This window comes from Hirundo rustica, chromosome 9, assembly GCF_015227805.2.
Source record: "Hirundo rustica isolate bHirRus1 chromosome 9, bHirRus1.pri.v3, whole genome shotgun sequence".
NCBI classification, from domain to species: domain Eukaryota; kingdom Metazoa; phylum Chordata; class Aves; order Passeriformes; family Hirundinidae; genus Hirundo; species Hirundo rustica.
The window spans coordinates 26,821,431-26,839,456 of NC_053458.1; the positions used below are offsets into that span (position 1 = coordinate 26,821,431).

The 18,026-nt window shown below is 52.1% G+C and overlaps 2 protein-coding genes across 6 annotated transcripts in view; both read left to right on the top strand.

The window, feature by feature from the left end:
- The first annotated feature begins 1,703 nt into the window (after positions 1-1,703).
- SELP (selectin P) lies at positions 1,704-13,809 on the top strand. 4 transcript variants are annotated; one of them, XM_040073063.1, is made up of 18 exons: positions 1,704-1,752; positions 2,397-2,484; positions 6,762-7,151; positions 7,249-7,356; positions 7,464-7,646; positions 9,628-9,813; positions 9,943-10,128; positions 10,275-10,460; positions 10,593-10,778; positions 10,913-11,098; positions 11,233-11,418; positions 11,560-11,745; positions 11,875-12,060; positions 12,226-12,411; positions 12,556-12,675; positions 13,035-13,065; positions 13,265-13,320; positions 13,461-13,809. In XM_040073063.1, exons 1-17 carry the CDS (start codon positions 1,750-1,752, stop codon positions 13,317-13,319), a joined length of 2,652 nt encoding a protein of 883 aa, XP_039928997.1. In that variant the 5' UTR covers positions 1,704-1,749; the 3' UTR covers position 13,320; positions 13,461-13,809. The 4 variants fall into 4 exon arrangements, with proteins under 4 accessions (XP_039928997.1, XP_039928998.1, XP_039929001.1 ...); XM_040073064.1 differs by having other exon boundaries at positions 13,494-13,809; XM_040073067.1 differs by lacking the exon at positions 10,275-10,460.
- Positions 13,810-15,018: 1,209 nt separating this feature from the next.
- ATF6 (activating transcription factor 6) overlaps positions 15,019-18,026 on the top strand; it is a 73,476-nt gene continuing 70,468 nt past the window's right edge. For both annotated transcript variants that reach the window (XM_040073208.2, XM_040073209.2), the window contains exons 1-5: positions 15,019-15,114; positions 15,222-15,286; positions 16,911-16,998; positions 17,323-17,417; positions 17,890-18,019. In XM_040073208.2, the coding sequence (XP_039929142.1) occupies positions 15,045-15,114; positions 15,222-15,286; positions 16,911-16,998; positions 17,323-17,417; positions 17,890-18,019 (448 nt within the window). In that variant the 5' untranslated portion in view covers positions 15,019-15,044. The remainder of the gene's footprint in view (positions 15,115-15,221; positions 15,287-16,910; positions 16,999-17,322; positions 17,418-17,889; positions 18,020-18,026) is intronic.

Consider the following 18,026-nt stretch of genomic DNA (forward strand, 5'->3'; position numbering starts at 1 on the left):
CTGAGATGTGAAAGGGCTTCTGGTGATTAACCAGCTCCCAGCAGAGCTGATTTGGGTCTCCTCTCCCTCCTACCGTGTGTACCTTTTCCTACTACTTGCAAAGCAAACCTCAGTATCCATCCTGCCGTGTAGGACCCCCTCTCTGAGCCCAGGCATGGGGCACCTGCCTCCACACAGAGCTTGAACTTGGTCACGTCTTGTCTTTGCAGCAGCAACAGCCTCTGCATCTCAGACACAATGATTCCATTTTTAAAGCAATACCATCAACTATTTGTAGTTACAAAAATAAAGGTGGGAGTATTTTTTTTTTCTTCTGCTCTGCCCTACCGTGTTGGGTTTCAGCAGAAGTGAAACTGGCAGGGGCGCAACCGGCTCTGCCCTGGGACCATGAACCCATGAACATCCCTCTGAGTCCCAGCAGTGCCTCACCAGTAGGAGAAGCAGCTCCTGCCCTACCCAGGTGACCCTCAGCACTTGGAGCTCCTCTCCTCCCCAGCAGCTGCCCCTCAGCCTCTCTGCCTGCCTGTCTGCTCCTTCCCTTCCCCTAACTGACCATTCTGGGTAGAGGAGGTGCTGAAAGCAAGTGCTCCTGAGTTACTGGATATACAGACTCAGCAATTCCATAAAAAAAGACAACTGCATTAAAACATTTCTTAAGGAAGATATCCAGAGACAGGAAACAAGGTTCATTTATATTGGCTAACGGTAAAGTAATTGTAGTGGGTTATGGCTCTTGTGGAATGGGTTCCTCCTTTTGTCTAGAATGAGTCCTGCTGGAGCAGCATCAATTTCTTTGGAACTGGAAAATACATGTGACCTACAAGGCTCTTGTTTTGCTTTAGCTGGAAGTGAGAGAGTAATTTCTGCAGAAAACCTGGCCAAGGCAATCCTATTTAAAAGCAGGACAGGGTAAGAAAAGATTTATAATGGTTATAATAATCCAAGGGGCGGTGGACACAATTAGACATGTTCCTGAAACACTGGTGGAAGTTCCTAAAGGATGTTAATAAGTCAGAGGGAAGTTCCTCTGGCATATTCCTGGACCTTTCTCATTAAGACTTAAAGGTAAAGACAGAAAAATACATTATGTAAATAATGTTGTAACAAATAACAAATACAACAAATTGTTATATGTTTATAAATGATATATGAAGATTCACAGCCAGAGCAAAACACCTGCATGTGAGGAGAACGTCTGGCACAGGAGCTGGGAGGCTGTGAGCCACGCTCCCACTCAGCCCATGAGGGACCTCATCACACCTCAGCCTCCTCTGTCCTCCACCAGTATAGGTGCTGCCACATGGGCACGGTGCGTCAGAGAGGTCTTAGTGCTCTGCGAACCATGGACTGGAGCTGAACATTTTTCAGGGGGCCTTTCTCCTCCTTCTGGGGTGCTCGGGCAAGCCTGGCTCATTGTGGGTCATCTCCTGTGGCTGTCATATCCCCATGGCAGTGGGAATGCAGCCAACTCCCATGCCATGGGGCTGCTGTCAAGTTAGATCCCATGAGGACGGTGGCCAGTGCTGACTCACTGTTCCCCTCTAGCCCCGGGCTCAGAGAAGAGCTTCTCGGGGCTGGAGAGCCCTGTGGCAGGGGAGGTGGGGGTGTGCGGCAGGATGTGGGCTGGTAGCGGGGCTGGGATGGGAGGGGAAGAGGCCAGGGGCAGGCAGGATCTGCTGCACGCTCAGAGGAAGAGTGAGGAGCACTGCCCATCGAGGGACAGCTGCCACTGGCTGGGCACGGTGCAACATGGTAAGTCCTGCTCCTTTCCGTGGGGATGACTGAGGGTCTGCCTAGACAAAGGGATTAGGGCAGGGCAGGGCTGTGGGCAGGCACTGACAGGAACCACAGCTGGGAGCTGTGGGACACATGCAGGCTGCCCCAGAGACACCCTGCCTGCATCTCACGGGACACTGCCAGGCACACAGGGCACTGTTACTGCAGAGGCAGATGCCAGTCCTGGCTGGGCAGGAAGGGGCTTAGGGGGCACAGGCCTTAGAGGCTCCCCAGGAGTGAAGTGCCCAGCCGTGCTGTAGGCACAGCTCCCCCAAAGTGCTTCACCGGAAGGGGCCCTTCCTGCAGCAGAGTCGTACCTGGGAGCACCCTGTGTGCCTGCGTGCCAGTGCCACAAGCAACTGCCCTTCTGTGAGCCAGGACTGCCTGGCAGCGGTGTGGGTGCATGTGTGAACCCCTTGGGATGTGAGCATGTGAAGGATGAACATGGAGCAGATGTCAGTGGCCCTTCTCAGTTTGGGAATGGGCTGTGAGAGGCTAGCGGGCAGCTGCCTTGAGCCGTGCTGGGGAGCAGCAGGGGCCGGGAAGAGGGTGGTGGGAGCTGGGGATGGGGCAGGCTCCCTGCATAGATCCAGGCACACTCATGTCTCCTCCCCTGTCAGGGCACTGCTGTGGGACTGCGATCTGCTGGGAGGACACGGACTCTGGGCTCTCCTGGCACTTACCTGGGTATCACTGCCATCACATGGGGTAAGCCACCCACCACCTGCTCAGTAAGCCCAGCGTGACCCTGCTGCCAAGGAGTCTGCAGGTCTGGGAAACTGGAGAAGTGTAGCATTGGTATTTTGGGGGCTCATCAGTCACACCCCCCAGGGCTGGATCCTCTGGGCTGGGAGGGGGCTGCCCCTGCTTGTGCCAGCTCCCTCCAGGCAGACTGTGCTGCCCTGGGGAGGGCCGGGCCATGGCTGAGATCCCTGCAGGATGTTTGGTTTCTCAAATGCAGTGTGACAGCTGGTACACTGTACTGTGACCCAGGGAAAAGCAGGGCAGCTCTACCCACTGCCCACACCCCATGCTCATGCTGGGGAGTTGGGCATGGATGGAGTCACAGGACCCATAGGTGTAAGGGTTCACAGCACAGCTGGGGCAACACCACACAGAATAAGAGCTGCTAATTGACATCAGGAGTATAGAAACCAATTTGGTTGTGCTGCCTCTAGGATATTTCCTTCATATGCTCTCACTGAACAGAGCAAAACCTACTGGTGCCTACTCTATCCCTGGAAATCCTCTGTGGGCTGAATTATTTTCCTAAGAACTTTAGTGACTGAGCTAAGGAGCAGAAATCAGGTAAGTGCAAAAGTGTCAGGAGGAGGTTAAGATTTGGCTCTGAGAGAAAACCAAAAGGCAAAGACACCTCAACTGTGGAGGGTGCTGAGCACCACCCTGGGAAGAGGTTATCAGGGCTGCCATGGGAGCCAAGGGGTCAAAACACAGGAAAACAGCACCCATTTGGTGGCTCAGCACCAGGTGGAGCAGGGAGAGGTAGTATAAGACAGGGGAGATGAGCTGTGCCATAGAGAGGGAGTAACTAACTGGTGGAGCTGGAGGAAAGAGGCATGTGGGGGTTTCAGTTTGAACACTGGTGGAAACACCAATTTAAGCATAGAGATTTTGGTTCGTCAATTTGAGTTTCCCAGCTAGCACACCAAATAATGTGGTGGATTGAGTGCTGGCTAAATGCCAGGACACTTACTAGAATTACTTACTCATTTTCTCTTGCACAATAAGAATTAATAGGAGAGCAAAGCAGGCTCAAACTTTAGAGGGTATAAAGAAAACTTTATTTAAACAGAACTAAAAGAAAGCGGGGGGAGGTGGGGGGGAAAGAACTAGAATAAAACCTTCAGAACACCTCTCCTCCCCCCCAACTTTTTTTCTTTCCCACTGACAACGTACAAAGAAGAAATAGCTGGGACTTAGGTCAGTTTACCACCTCTAAAATAGTCTTTTATCACTTCTCTTAGGGAGAGGAGTCTTTTTTGCTATGTCATGGAGACTTCTCTACAAGAAATAGTTCTCTCATGGCTTTAATTTCCATGAATAGCAGCTGCCTGGAAATCTGTATTCATGAAGTCCTTGCCATCTCATGCAGCCTTCCCACAGCTATGTTCATGTCAAACTTAGAGGGTCCTATTTTAAGGATGAGCTGTTCAAAAGCAAAGGTTCTCTTCATCTCTATGATCATCTTCATCTCTGAGAACAGAGGTTGTCTTCTTTCCCTGGGGGCAAAGGGTCTTCATCACTCTCATCTCTCTCTCTCTGTTCAAGCTTCTCATGACATCACAGCTACTTCAGCATTTACTTACTTCAGCATGAATGCCTTTGCTCATGTCTACAGCTTGAACACTCCATCCTCCATGCTTTTTTCATTAATTAAAGGGATATTCTAGCATATCACAGTCCATCACCATGGCCTTACAAAAGAATTTCAGCCTAAGATGAAGGCATCTCCTCATTCTCCTCCTATCTGGGATTTGACTCTTTCTTCACTGACCTTGGTGTCTTCATGTTGTTTCTCTACGTGTCTTCACTCTGTCCTTTTTTCTCACTCTAGAGCGGATCGATGTTTTGCAAGTTTCATCTGCGCAGTGAGTTAATATCTTGCCTGGGTCTACGGATGATGACCGAGGCAGTCACGGTGATAGATTCAGGCCACGCTGGGGCTGGGCCAGGATCTCAGGGGGCCTGGCCAGAGCGGTGGCAGCTGCTCTGTCCGCGTGGCTGGGCTCAGGCCCGTGCTGTGTTTAATTCCAGCCGCGGGTTGGCCTGACTGTGTTGGGGGAGGAAACTGGCCCAGCCGGGACGGGGCCTGGTGGGCTCCATGGGAAGGGGCCCGGCCCAGCCCGCTCCCTCTTCCCAGGCCGGAAGAAAAACAGGCTTTTCCCGGGCTTGTGGGTCTTAAAATGTGAATCTCACAGGGGCGTGTTCAGCTCTTCACTTGGGTTGACACGTTGTCAGTATTCCAACTAGGCACTGATCGTTTTTTGTCAAGCACAGAGGAAACTGCTAGCGGCTTCTCTTGGAAAAATCATTTCCGCAGGTAGCTTCTTACTAAATGTCAATTAATGCCAAGCCAGCACAAGGTAGGAGGGCGTGTGGAGGATGGACATGGAACAGATGTCAAACCTTGGCCCTTCTCAGGCCAATATTTCATCACAGCTGTTTCAGTCAAAGTATCGTATCTCTAAAAATAACTAAATTTTGCAAATAGGATCAGCATATTTTAACAGAACTTAGAGTAATTTTAAAATCAAGCAATAGTTAAGATGAATAAATTTTGGCAGAGAGAATTTTAAATTATATAAAAGAATTTTTAAATTATGTGAACCTAATAAAACTTATATGTAATAAAACCTTAAATTAATAGGATATAGACTTAATATAATCTAAACTTTATAAAACTTAAACTTATCAAAATTTAAAAGTAACCTAAACTTAACAGGGCCCAAACTTAACAGAACTTAAAATAACATAACTTAACCGAGCAATACTTAACCTATAACTAATCTTAATATTGACAGAATACTAAAATATAACTTAACTCAGATGTAAATAGAGTAAATGACTCAAATTGAAAATCCACTTCTATTTTACTCCCCATTTTGATAGTAAAACTTTTCCTCATACTGTGATAAGTTTCTGTACAATGTCGGGATGAATAGCTGCTGTTTTGGGGATGGGCTGTGGGAGGCTAGCAGGCAGCTGCCTTGAGCCGTGCTGGGGAGCAGCAGGGGCCAGGAGGAGGGTGGTGGGAGCTGAGGATGGGGCAGGCTCCCAGAAGGTGCCCTGAGTTCCTGTCCTGCAGCCCCAGATTCCCAAAAGGTAAAGAGGGAACCACATTTTCCTCAGTTGCAGTCCTGTTGAACAGAGAATAGTTTGCTCTTTCACAAGAAAAAACAGACAAATTATGGGAAATTACTTACAAAAATGTATAATATTGGACTAACGTACAGCCCTAATTAGACCTTAGAAGACGTGTATTTGTATCTAATCTTCGATGTTCAGATCTTTGCACAACCGCAGTGTGATAATGCTCTCCTGAGGCTGGTTGTTTGGAGCAGACTTTGATCCCCATCTTGTTTTCTGCACAGATGGAGATATAATATCCCCACATCACTTTCTGCAGTTGTGGAGATAGCTGCTTCTGGGGAGAACGGAGGAAGCTTCTTTCTGTGGCTAAAACCCTTTGATTGCATAAAGCTGTGGTGTGAAATGCTGTAAATAAGAGCAGGGTTTCAGCAAAGCGCCCTTCATTTCTGGGTGTGGGTTCCAGTTACTCTCTAGCTTTGCCCTGCCTTGTGGGCATGGCCATGATGTGATTTCTTGTTTTTGAAAAACCTTGTTTTGCAACACTGAGTTTTACAAGACTCTAGATCATCTCTGTCTCAGATGAGCAGGTTGGGGTCCAAGTGCTTTTGGGGGTGAGGGCATACTGGCTGTGCTGCCTTGCTCCAATCTGGCTCTTATGTAGCTGGGTAAAGCAAGAAAACTGAAGCGTACACACCCGCACCTAAGGAAGGAGCTGTGTTTACAGAACCATCTTGAAGTGGGGCTTTCCCCTTTGCAAAGCTTTTGTGGGCAGGGGAACAGGGCCACAGGGCTGAGCTTTCAATCCTTATGCTGGAGGAGGAGTTGTCATCACTGCTTGGGGCTCTTCTGCCTCTCACGCCCTGCATGCCCTATTCTGTACTGCCCCATCTCAGCCTTCACCCTTCCACCTCCATCTTCCTCATCCCTGTGCTGTCCCCCTCTGTCCTCAGCTCCTTCTGCCGTGCCTGATCCACCCATATCTTTGTGTATGCATAGAGTCCCATTCTCATCCACACTCGTCCCTTCCTCCCATCTCTTCACCCAGCCCGTCACTAGCATCTCTTGGCCATTATGGCAGGCTTGGCCCACCCTTGTGTCCCAAGGGATCCCATCCCTGACCCAGCTCCCATCCCAGACTTCATCCTCTTTCACAGGCATGGTGCTGTGGCTGGAGGTGGGTGCCTGGACGTACCACTACAGTGACCAAGGGGACTACACGTGGGAGCAGGCCAGGAATTACTGCCAGACCTTCTTTACTGACCTGGTGGCAATCCAGAACCAGCAGGAGATCGAGTACCTCAACAAGAGCCTGCCCTATCACGGGCGCTACTACTGGATTGGCATCCGCAAGCTAGGAGGCATCTGGACCTGGGTGGGCACCCGGAAGGCGCTAACAAAGGAGGCAGAGAACTGGGCGGTTGGGGAGCCCAACAACCGCCGCTCCAACCAGGATTGCGTGGAGATCTACATCCAGCGGCCACAGCAGTCCGGCAAGTGGAACGACGAGCCCTGCAACCGGAAGAAAAAGGCGCTGTGCTACCGCGGTAAGCAGGGGGACTGCGGACCGGAGCTGGATTGGGTGGGCTGGGGACCTTGGCAGGGTGGCCAGCAGCTCCTGATGACTGTCCCGTGTGTGTGCAGCCTCCTGCCAGCCCTCCTCATGCAGCCAGCGCGGCGAGTGCGTGGAGACCATTGGGAGCTACCGCTGCGAGTGCTACCCCGGCTTCCGCGGCCCCGAGTGCACGGAGGGTGAGACGTCCATCCCCACTCCTCCCTTCCTGCTGGAGAGTCCAAACCCTGGTGACTAAGCAGGGTCCCGGTGCTCCTAACGGGCTGCAGCACCGTGTCTCTCCCAGTTGTGCAGTGTGCCAAGCTGGAGCCCAAGGGAGTGCCCATGAACTGCAGCCATCCCTACGGAGAATTCAGCTACAATTCCACCTGCGAGTTTAGGTGCCACGAAGGGTTTGAGCAGCGAGGGGCGGGCATGCTGCAGTGCCTGCCTTCCCAGGAGTGGTCAGCAAACATCCCCACCTGCAGAGGTAGGGCCTGGCAGGGGCTGGGGGTCTCAGGGATGCAGCATTGATGCTTTGAGGGGACCAGCCCTGTGTGCCCACTGCCATTCAGACAAGCGGTGTTGCTGTGCCTTTACCTATTGTGGAAGCATCTCCCGGTGCTGTGTGTGGGGTGGGATTCCCTGAGGAGGCTGCAGTGGGCAGAGCAGCTATGAGCCATGTGGTTCTGCCTGGCTGTCTCAGTGCCCATGCTTGCTGCTCTGAATCCCACTCAGATACCAGTACCCTGTGTGCACCAAGTGTGGGGTCAGGATGCTGTCCTGGCACCTCTGTCAACTCTGTGGCATTGTCTCTCTCCTCTAGCCCATCCTAATCTGCCTTGGAAAGGCATTTGGCATCTTGGGAAAGAGAAAAGAGGGCTGCTGTCCAACAGCCAGGGGAAAGGTGTATCTTGGCAGGGGTGGGCCAGCTTGAACAGGGATAAGGACTCATGAAATTAGGTTATATATAAGCTGGGAGGGACAGAGTGTGGCAGGAAACCACAACAGAGAGAAAGCTGTGTTTGTTACGCTGCAGGGGCAGAAAAAGTCTTCCTGTCAGTGGCTTGAGGGTTTGCACCAGGCATCCCAGAGAACTGCCGGGCTTTTTAGGGGTGCAAGAGCCTGTGCAGGTATACCCGTAGCCTTGCACAAGGATGGGGTGAGTGGAGGACTGGAGCAGACATGGGACACAACTGGGGACCCTCTGTAGTGGGAAGGAATGGGAGTGGGCAGCATCTTTGTATATATATTCTTTTTAAAAGAAGCCTGCCTTGAAGTTAGTGCTGCTTCTGCTGCCTGTGCAGGGTGGGCCTGTGGTCCAACCCAGGGCCTTAGGTGGCTGAGACCAGCAAAACTGTCGGCAGTTAAGGGGAACAGGCATGGAGATGTGATGTGACTGTTCCATAACCAGTATGCCCAGCAGGGGCAAGGGCAAGAGCTTGCTCCCAATTTTGTGAAAATCCCCACAAGCAAGCTGGGCTGAGCCTGTGAGTTCCAGGCTTTTTATGCTCCCAGGGGCTTGCTTTTCCAGCTTGGTTTTTTTTTCTTTCCTGCTGGCTGTAATACGATTGATTTTTGTTTTATTACAAACAGTCAGATGAGTCAGTTGGTCACCTGTGCTGATGACAAAATGATGTTAACAAGCACTGCCAGCTTGGCTTACTCCAGAAACGAGCAGAGCAATGCTGCAAACAAGGCTGATGGTGCTGCAAAGACTGTGAGGAATAAGGCTGCCTGCACTGCCTCAAACTGTCCCATGCCTGCCTGCAGCCATCATATGCCCATTGCTGGCTTCCCCCAAAGGGGCTGGGTCAGCTGCTCCCACCCATACAGCTTGTTCACCAATAGGCACCTCCAGGGACTCTGGGAAACCAGGACTGTCTGTAAAATAGCTATGAAAGGAAAAGTCTACCCAGGAAAGTGCTTGGTGTCAGTCTGAAAGCAGAAGATGCAGTGAATGCAGCCTGTCTCGGAGGGGCTGGGTGGTGTTAATGCCCTGCTGGCACTGACCTTTGGTCGTGCCGCAAGCAGCAGAGCCACTCACTGCAGAAAACCGTGGGTATTGCCCTGGCATGCAGCAAAACATACCCTGGGCACAGGCTGTGGAGGCTAGTATGCAACCTATCTCACTATTGCGGTGCTGTACAGTCCCAAACACATCCTCCTGCCACTGTGACAAGGACAGAGGCAGGTCTCTGCTCCAGTAAAGGGAGGGAGAGGAATTGGACTGCAGCAGCTGTGCTCCTTCCTCCCAGGGTCTTTGGCCCAGGGCAATGAAAGGGGTAAACAGGGCTCTGGCAGAGTAGCAACTGTGTCCCCCTGAGGAAATCACTTGTAGGGCAGAAAAATCATTGTGCCAACTACAGTTTTGAAGAGGTGAGTCTGGGTAAGATTTGATTTGGATTCAGCTTGAATCATTAGATTTAACCTCATCTATCCTGTCTCTGAGATCTGCTCTCCCATTGCAGCCATCACTTGCCCAGTGCTCAGAGCTCCAGAGAGGGGAGAGCTGAACTGCTCCCACCTCCATGGGGACTTCACCTTTGGCTCCACGTGTGCCTTCTCCTGCCAGAAGGGGTTTGCACTGATGGGGTCGGAGAGCCGTGAGTGCACAGCCACGGGGACATGGACAGGGGATGCCCCACGCTGTGAAGGTAGAGCTGCTGCCACAGCTCAGGGTGTCATTGGCCTTGGGGTGACACTATGATGTGTCCCCAGCCCCTTGGTCCCAACAGTGTAGTCCCCCAGGCTCCTTTCTGAGCTGAGCCTCTTTACCCTTGCAGCCATCAAATGCTCAGCACTGACCACACCCAAGATGGGCCAAGCTGCCTGCTCCCATCCTCACGGACACTTCACCTTCGGCTCCACGTGTGCCTTCTCCTGCCAGAAGGGGTTTGTGCTGATGGGGTCGGAGAGCCGTGAGTGCACAGCCACAGGGACATGGACAGGGGATGCCCCTCGCTGTGAAGGTAGGGCTGCTGCTGGAGTGCTGGCTGTCATGCCAGCTGTCACAAGCCTTGGGGTGACACTGTGGTGTCCGCCAGCCCCTTCGTCCCAGAATTTTACTCTCCCAGTTCCCAAGCTGCTGCTTGATGTGTACCTCTTCACTCTGCAGCCACTGTCTGTCCAGTGCTCAGTGCTCCAGAAAAAGGAGAGATGGACTGCTTCCACCTCCATGGCAACTTCACCTTTGGCTCCACATGTGCCTTCTCCTGCCAGACAGGGTTTGTGCTGAAGGGGCCAGAGAGCCGTGAGTGCACAGCCATGGGGACATGGACAGGGGATGCAACAAGATGTGAAGGTAGAACAGCTGCTCAAGGTGTCACAGGCCTTGGGCAGTCCTCAGGATGTTCTCCTTTTAGTCTTCTCATCACAGGAGTTCAGCCTCATTGTCCCCAAGCTCCTGCCTAAAGTGTGCTTATTTGTCCTGCAGCCATCAGCTGTCCAGTACTCAGTGCTCCAGACCAGGGAGAGATGCACTGCTCCCACCTCCATGGCAACTTCACCTTTGGCTCCACGTGTGCTTTCTCCTGCCAGACAGGATTTGCATTGGTGGGGCTGCAGAGTCGTGAGTGCACAGCCATGGGGACCTGGACTGGGGACGCCCCACAATGTGAAGGTAGAGTTGCTCCTTAAGGTGTCACAGACCTCTGGCTACTCTGGAATGTTCTCCAGTGTCTTGGTCCTTTCATCCCAACAGGTTAGCCTTGTAGTCACCAGACTCCTGCTCAAATGGTTCCTCTGTCCTTGCAGCCATTGCCTGTCCAGTGCTCAGAGCACCAGACCAGGGAGAGATGCACTGCTCTCACCTCCATGGCAACTTCACCTTTGGCTCCTCATGTGCCTTCTCCTGCCAGAAGGGGTTTATGCTGATGGGAACGGAGAGCCGTGAGTGCACAGCCATGGGGACCTGGACTGGGGACACACCACACTGTGAAGGTAGAGCTGCTGCTAGAACTCAGAATGTCACTGGCCGTGGGGTGACACTAGGGTTCCCCTGAAACCTCTCAGGCTGAACAGTTTAGACTTGTGGTCCTCAGATTCCTTCTCAAAGTGTTTCTCCACTCCCGCAGCCATTGCCTGTCCAGTGCTCAGAGCACCACAGCAGGGAGAGCTGAACTGCTCCCACCTCCATGGGGACTTCACCTTTGGCTCCACGTGTGCCTTCTCCTGCCAGACAGGATTTGCCTTGGTGGGACTGCAGAGCCATGAGTGCACAGCCATGGGGACCTGGACTGGGGACACCCCACACTGTGAAGGTATTGCTGCTGCTCAACGGGTCACAGGCCTTGTGTTGGGCGTGGGATGTTCCCCAGAGGACCCTCTTGGTCCTCTGGTTTCAACAGTCTAGCCTTGTAATACCCACATTTCATCTTGAAAATGTTTCTCTGTCCCTGCAGCCATCACCTGCCCTGTACTCAGAGCTCCAGAGAAGGGAGAGCTGAACTGCTCCCACCTCCACGGAGACTTCACCTTTGGCTCCATGTGTGCCTTCTCCTGCCAGACGGGGTTTGCACTGATGGGGTCAGACAGTCGCAAGTGCACAGCCACGGGGACATGGACAGGGGATGCCCCACGCTGTGAAGGTAGAGCTGCTGCCACAGCTCAGGGTGCCATTGGCCTTGGGGTGACACTATGATGTGTCCCCAGCCCCTTGGTCCCAACAGTGTAGTCCCCCAGGCTCCTTTCTGAGCTGAGCCTCTTTACCCTTGCAGCCATCAAATGCTCAGCACTGACCACACCCAAGATGGGCCAAGCTGCCTGCTCCCATCCTCACGGACACTTCACCTTTGGCTCCACATGTACCTTCTCCTGCCAGAAGGGGTTTGTGCTGATGGGGTCGGAGAGCCGTGAGTGCACAGCCATGGGGACCTGGACTGGGGACCCCACACATTGCAAAGGTAAATCCTGGGATCTCACACGTCTGGGAGGGCTCCGTTGTAGCAGAGTGCTCTCCCCAGCACCCTGGGCTATGTCAGTTTATCCCTGGCTTGCCAGCCCACATGTCCCCATCACACTGCCATCAGTCCTGTCCTCTTGATGCTCCTGCTGTGCTTTATCTCCAGCCATCAGCTGCCCAGTGCTGGTCCCTCCCAGCAGAGGCCAGCTGAGCTGCTCTCACGTGCACGGGGACTTCACCTACAACTCCACATGCACCTTTTCCTGTGAGGAGGAGTTTGTTCGGCTGGGAGCAGAGATGCTCCGGTGTGAGGCCATGGGAAACTGGACCAGGGATCCCCCTGTCTGTGCAGGTATGCCAGAGTGCCCCAGCTCCTGTAGCACTGTGGAGGTTCCAGCTTTCCCCCAAGCACATCTTGAATGTGATGGAGGGGACTCCCCAGGGGCTGCAAAGTCCTGACAACTTTCTAACGTGTGGCTCTGTGGCTTTGTTTCAGAGGATGGTGCTTTCCTAAAGCAAGTTCTGGCTTACAGCAGCGGCTCAGCCCTGGCAGTAGCTGGTCTTGTGCTCTCTGGGGGGCTCATTGCCCTCCTTGCCAAGAGGCTCAGTGACAGAGGTACAGAAATGCTTCCGGCAGCCCACCCTAGCTTTGGCCAGGGACTCTCAGGCAAGGGGGTGACAGTCCCAGAGGAGCCTGGGGTGATGTTTAGTGTTTAACAGTGTGACTGCCTCCATTCACGTGATTTATTTGCTTGGATCCCTGTCAGTTTGTCCAGCTGAAAGTGTGTCAGCAGCCAGGTTGTCGTCACTCTGAAGAAGGCAGCAAATGCTTGTTATTGGCAACCCCACCCCATGCTTGTTAAACTCCGCTGAATTTCAGATGCTGCTGCAGCTTCTCATGACCTTCACTAAACAGAGCTGGTTATTTCTTTTCTATGTGGTTTATCCCCATGGACATTTCCATGCTGTTATCAGAGGAGAAGAGGAAGCTCCTGAAACCCACCAGGTGAGAGCCGTGCTCTGCAGGAGGGTGGCTCTGCCATGTGGCTGTCACAGCCCTTTGTTCACCCTACTGTCACCCAGATCTGCCTGTGTGAGGCTGTTTTTATATGGGAGCATCTCTGGGGCCGACAGGGCTGTGCTAACCCCTGCCCTTCACACATTTCTGCACTCCCCAAGGTGACACCCTTGTGTTTGCCTTCCAGTGACCTGGGAGCACCGGGCACCTTCACCAATGCAGCATATGATGCCAACCTGTGAGGTGAGGGCAGGCAAGACCCTCACAGCACCCTGTTCAAAATTCACCTGGGCGACCATCCTCCCGGCTGGGCTGCTCCTGGCTGGGGACACCACTTGGGGCTGAAGTGGGTAACACCAGCTCCATCTTTCCTCTGCTTTCAGCCTGCCTGAGACTGAAACCCAGCATGTCCCCAGGGCTGCAGGTGCACCAGGAGCTGCTGCTGGAGCACAGAGGGACTCCATGCCTGTGGTTGTAGCCTGGACCAGCACTGCCCCTGGACATTGCCACCACACTGTGTGTGCAGCATTCCCGTGGAAGGGAAGCTGCCTCCAGTGCAGGCAGCTGGAGACCCACCAGGGGCCAAGAGCTAGGTGCTGGGGGCAGCCTCCCACCCAGCCCTTGGACATTCTCCCACGGGGAATTTGGACATTCCCCAGTAGCTGCTCCACTCATGCTTCCACCAATGAGCTTGTGTCAGCAGGAACTGAATAAACTCCTTTGTCTAACTAACTAATGCCTCCTGTGTGCCTGGGGCAGGGGGGGGGCGGAAATTCTTCATTAAATAATGTGGCCAACAGAACTAGGGAAGTGATTCTTCCCCTGGACTTGGCACCGGTCAGGCCCCTTCTTGAGTGCTGTGTCCGGTTCAGGGGCCCTCAGTTCAGGAAAGACGTTGAGATGCTGGAGCATATCCAGAGAAGGTAACGAGGCTGGTGAAGGAGCTGGAGCACAAGTCTGATGAGGAGTGGTTGAGGGAGCTGGGGCTGTTTAGCCTGGAGAAAAGGAGCTTAGGGGAGACCTTATCACTGCTTGAAAGCAGGTTGTAAGCAGGTGGGTTTGTTAAGAAAATTAATCCACGAACACCAGAGGTTTATGTCCAAAAAGGAGACAGAGGAGTCCTTTAACTATTCGAATAAAGGGAGAGGCCATGGGGTATTTCCCCTGGGGTCTCTCAGTTTTTTGGAGAATGCAGCCTCCTTTTTATCCTAATTTCCTGGCCGCATTTCCCTCTCTCTTTCCCCATTGGCTGAGGTACTTGAGAGGTACAGACTTCCCAAAATGCCTAAGATTCCCCTTTTAATGTATAACCCCCCTAATTTTTATTTTAAAGGGGTTTCCCCCATTGTCGCTTTCATCTTTCAATATTCAATTTCATTTACAAACAAACCTATAGTTTGTTTGTAAAGGCAAGTATCTTCTTTTCTATTCATCAATCAATAGAATCCTTCCCATTGTTTCTCTTATCTCTCAGTGCTAGTTTTACCTACCAGCAGACCCCAGGCTTGTTTGTAAAGACAAATCTTGTCATTCCTCTCAGGTTTGGCCTGTTCTCCCAGGCTATTTGTGTCAGGACAAGAGCACACAGCCTTAAGCTGCACCAGGGGAGGTTCAGGTTGGACATTCGGAGGAATTTCTACACAGAAAGGGTGATTGGAGACCGGAATGGGCTGCCCTGGGAGGTGGTGGAGTCACTCCCCCCGGAGGTGTTTGAGGACTGGGCACGGCACTCAGTGCCACGGACTGGGTGACAAGGTGGTGTTGGGTCATGGGTTGGACTCGCTGGTCTCAGAGGTCATTCCCGACCGAAATGGAGCTGCGATTCTCTCCGGAGCGCGGACAGGAGCAAGAGCAGCCCGCGCTGCCTCCGCGCCGCTCGCCTAGTGTCCACCAGCGGCCGCCGTGCGGGGCGGGCCCGGCCCGGCCCTGCCGGAAGCAGACGTGTGTTTCGGGAGGAACGGGAAGCGATGGCAGCGGCCGAGGCCGAGTGGGAGCCGGCGGGGCTGTTCCCCGCCCCGGGGGGCGGCCTGGACTGGGGTGAGCGTGGCTTCGGGGGTCCGGGACTGCGGGCTGGGTTGGGCCGGGCCGGCGCGGAGCTCCCCGGCGGGCTCGGGCCGGCGCTGAGCCCGCTGTTTCTCCCGTAGAGGCTGTGCTGGGCGAAGAGCTGAGCGAGCTGCTCGGCGCCGCGGCCCCGAGGGACGAGCCCGACGTGAGTACCGGGGGTGGCGGAGGCCGGGCTCCGCGCTCTGCCGGCGGGGAGAGCCCCGGCCCGGCCCGGCTCGGAGAGCTCCGGAGCAGCCTGGCAGGAGAGCGTGGCCGGCCTGGCTGTCGCTCTGCGTCAGCGCTACAGATAGCGATCGGTGAAACTGCGCGTCACGGCTGCAGAGCGAAGCGGAAAGTGCAAAGCGGGGAGGTCAGGGTGAGGGAGGAGGAGCGGCGTGGTCACTGCCCCGGTGAAGGTGAACCCTTCAGGGCAGTGCTGCGGGAGCGCTGGCTCGGGGCTGCCTGAGAGAAGGGCGGGCATGTTACACCTACATTCACCACGGCTCTTTTTGATCCCTTTTCCTAGTAGGTTACTTGTTGTTTCCTTCTTTACTCACCTTATGCATTATCCCCTATCTTTTTCACTGCCCACTTGTCCATACTGCTTTTTCTCTCCGGAGGCATTTGCCTCGTGGATTCTCCTCTCCATGTTCTTCCCCTCCCACCCCCACTCACTGTGTCCTAATCCACCTCCAGCACAAGCCCGGGTTATTATCCAGTGTAAACCCCAGGTTCTAAGAGCATTCCTACAGGTGTAGAACCAGTCACTGGAGAAAATGTGGGAACAGACAGATTGTACAAGGGAACAAGGGAAAGGTGTTCCCCATCAGCAGGTCAGCATTACTTGCCTGGGTGAAGGCTCTTAATGTGCAGCTCAAGTTGTGGATTTTTTGGTCATTCTTCCTTTAAATGTGCTCTGATGAGCTTTCTTTTCATTCTAACCTGTTAGTACTATTATCTATGCAGTTTGCAGGCTTTTTGAGCCTCCTTTCACAAGGTAAGTTGAGAGTATAAGGGAAGGTATAATTCCAGTATAGTTTTTAGGAAAATCTTTATTGAACGTTTGTATAAGCTGGGTAGGTCATGTTTGTATTTTTCATATGCTCAAAAAGGACCACATTTGCGTAGGAAGCTGGGACTTAGAGATGCACAAGCAGAATAAATGGTGAAAAACCCCAATTGTTGTTTTGCAGGTCATATGATAAATAATATGTATGGAGTGATTTTAGCCTATTTGTTTTGATTTTTGTTGGAAAAGGAAACTGGTGTCCTTGGCTTTAGATGTTAACATCACTATATTTGAGTATAGAGAGACCAAATACATACTGTTACTCAGGTCTTGAGCGAATCAATCTTGTGTCTGTTTTCCTGCTGGTAAACTGTCCCTGGTGCCGCTTTTGTTTGTAAAGTGCTTTGAGATGTAATGGTGTTAGAAGATTAAATAAATTTTTCAAGGCAGATGAAGGAGAGGATGGCACCAGGTTACTAAGACTTGTGTTTTATTTGAGATGGTTCATTGACTGAACTTGGAACTTTTGCTTTACAAATTACAAATAAGAGTGCAATAATTAGTGATGATCTTAAACTGACCTGCCTGTTCCTATCGGTGTAAGTTTAAAAGAAGCCTTGTTTTGTGTTTCGGTGCTTTAAAGATTTTCTCTGATACCTTAAGGCACCTGAAGTGATTGATAGTTATGTTTTCTGGAGCTGTAAGAATGTAAACATAGTGGCTGATGGTGTCAGTGTATCTTTCTTTTTGTCTTGCCTCATTTTCTGAACTGTCTTTTCAGGAGAATGATCTCTATAACTTTCATTTTGATTTGGATTTGATGTCTTGGGACTCAGACCTTTGGAATATTACAGGCCATGCTTATGCAGGTAATTAACCTTCTGTATTTTGCAGGTGTTGCCCTTCCCCTCCTGCCCCACAACAGTGAGCTCTTAAAACTCATGTGTGAACTGTTTGATGCTCTATATCCTTTTGCTCTGTGATGAGAATTAGGCTGTGTTTCTGTAGGATGGGTACATCCTCAGCTGGTGAGGGCTGCCCTACAAGCCAGCCTGTTTAATACTGTTAATCTCCATACGTTTTCTGCTGTACCTTGCTTTGGGAGTTAAATATCTGGTGCAGGACAGTGTGCTCTTTACTTTTCCCATTGCTAAAAACTTGTGCAGTGAAATGTCTTTACCTGCCTTTTGCAGATGCAAACGTGAAGACAGAACCTTTATCACCAGCTGCTTCCAGCTGTTCGGTCCCTTCGCCACCGTCCGTGGACTCTCCAGTGCAGAATGTGCCTGTATGCAAAACTCACCATGTAACACAGACAGCAACCATCTGACAGACAAAAAGCCCTGTGATTTACTCTTCTGACCAAATTCATGGCAGAAGGGGAGACCGCTTATTTTCCCAGCCCTTGCAAAAACCCTCAGTGGTGTTTTCTTAGCTCTTCTCTGTGACCCATTCGAATAACAGCGTGTTCAGCTCTCTTTCCTCAGCTATGTTCATTAGCCTCATTGCTAAACAATATGCCTTCTAAAGGCTTCTGGGTTTAGCAGGTGTTGTCTCCCATTGCTCTGGTGATGGGGAGAAGTATTTGGATTTTCTTTTTAGTGGTACCTGGCATTGGCAAGAATCAAATTGCAGAGGAGAGCTTTTCTCCTGTTGGCTGCAGCAGCAGCACAGAGGTGATAAAAAGCAGATGTACTCTGAACTGCTAGTAGATACTGCTCTGAGTTTCTGAAGCATTAATCTGTGCTTTCTGTCTTCAGGATGATGTGGACTTCAGCTGTAGCTCCCAGATGTCTCCCATCTCTCTCTACAGCAAGAGCTGCAGAAGCCCTGCATCCCCTGAAGGAGATGGAGGGAAGAAGCCTGCTGTGAGCATCTCTTCTCGATCTGGTATGAG